The sequence below is a fragment of the Corvus brachyrhynchos genome, unplaced genomic scaffold, assembly GCF_000691975.1.
Source record: "Corvus brachyrhynchos isolate BGI_N302 unplaced genomic scaffold, ASM69197v1 scaffold56, whole genome shotgun sequence".
NCBI classification, from domain to species: Eukaryota; Metazoa; Chordata; class Aves; order Passeriformes; family Corvidae; genus Corvus; species Corvus brachyrhynchos.
The window spans coordinates 3,893,520-3,894,996 of NW_008238664.1; the positions used below are offsets into that span (position 1 = coordinate 3,893,520).

The following is a 1,477-nucleotide window of genomic DNA, read 5'->3' on the forward strand; positions in this document are numbered from 1 at the left end:
TCAAGACGGAAAACCTGCTCTGTGTGTGTGTGCGTGCAGGGTGCGTAGGGAGCCAAGAGGGACACCCACCAGTTCAGTGGAGCTGCCTGCTGAGAAGGGCTCTGGTCCCAGCAGTTAAAAGTTTCTGGTGGTGGAATTGTGATCGCCAGAGTGCTTCCTAAATGGTCAGTCAGGAAAGTTTCCTTTACACCCTTTCAGAGGGGAGGTTATTCTGGGATATACCAAGGCTTAAATTAGACAGCAAGGGCCTCCTTTAACCAACTTCCATTTCATTCCAGGCACACTGCTGTACCTGCTGTCCCCACTGCATAGGACTTCTCCCACCCCTGCTGCTTGTGTGTCCAGTGCTTAACGGAGGTAACAAAATCAGTTTTTGTTCCTGTAACTTGGGGCATCCAAAAGAGAGAGCTAACACCCGATACATTTGCCAAAGGCTTCAGGCTTTTCTTACATAAGTAAAAGAACAAAGATCAGCTCAAGCAAATTCTCTATTTGCTGGGAATCAGAGCGATAAGGAGAATGTCCCTGGGGTTACTGTATTACCTAAAACCTCGGCTTTTGCTGGTGCCCTCATTATGGTGAGAGGTGCCTACATGAATACTGATAGTTTGTGTGCGTCTGGTGGTTTTTGATAGGACCCTGAACAAACCCCTGGGAGCTCTCATCTCTCATGTTTGCATTTTGATAAACTTCTGCAGGGTGCGGGATGGGAGATCCAGGAACCAAATGACTGCAGCCCTTTTCTGCTATTTCCTCCTGCAGCTTTAGAGCTAACTGCAACAAAAGCATTCAGTGATGGCACTGGGATCTGAACGTGCAACTGCGGATCCCTTAAGGTAATCAATGAGTCAGGCCGAGGCACGCCTGTGCATTAGGAAAACCTGTCTGACGGCTGCTAGGAGCTGTTACTCCCAGTGTGTAGTATTGACATTCATCCCATTCTGGGGCAGGTGCCAGTCCCACCTCCATTACCTTGGTCCAGCTCTGTCCCCCGAAACCGACCCTCGGGGCGGGAATCCACCACCTGGAACTTTAGGGACGACACGTTCTGTACCATCTCCTCAAAAGTCTTCACCAGGGCCTTGTTCAGCCTGGCCTTAAAGACAGCCGGGGTGGGCTGGGTGACCTCCGCCGTGACGGGGTGCCCCTCCTTCAACCAGTTCTTGAAGCCACCGTTCAGCACAGAGACCTCCTTGTGCCCAAAGGCCCGGAACATCCACCAGGCGCGGGGGGCGTAGAAGGTGCCCACCTCGTCCCCGTCGTACACCACCACGTGGGTGTCATTGCTGACCCCCAGCCCCCCCACGTAGTCAGCGAAGTGGGACTCGCTGGGCAGCATGAAGTCGTACGGGGAGGACTTGTCCCGGCACTCCTCGATGTCGAAGAACGACGCGCCGGGGATGTGCCTCTCCTTGAACTCCTGCCGGGCGTTTCGCTCCTTGGGGGGGTACCAGGAGGCGTCCAGCACCCGCAGGCC

General features: G+C 54.0%; 1 protein-coding gene across 2 annotated transcripts in view; it reads left to right on the forward strand.

Annotated features, from left to right (window-relative positions):
- The first annotated feature begins 276 nt into the window (after positions 1–276).
- The window catches only part of MPST (mercaptopyruvate sulfurtransferase), a 4,079-nt gene continuing 2,878 nt past the window's right edge, over positions 277–1,477 (forward strand). Inside the window, exons 1-2 of one of the 2 annotated variants that reach the window (XM_017737882.1) lie at positions 277–357; positions 763–836. In XM_017737882.1, the coding sequence (XP_017593371.1) occupies positions 796–836 (41 nt within the window). In that variant the 5' untranslated portion in view covers positions 277–357; positions 763–795. Of the gene's footprint in view, positions 358–741; positions 837–1,477 lie in introns of those variants that run through there. The other variant, XM_017737883.1, reaches the window with a different exon arrangement.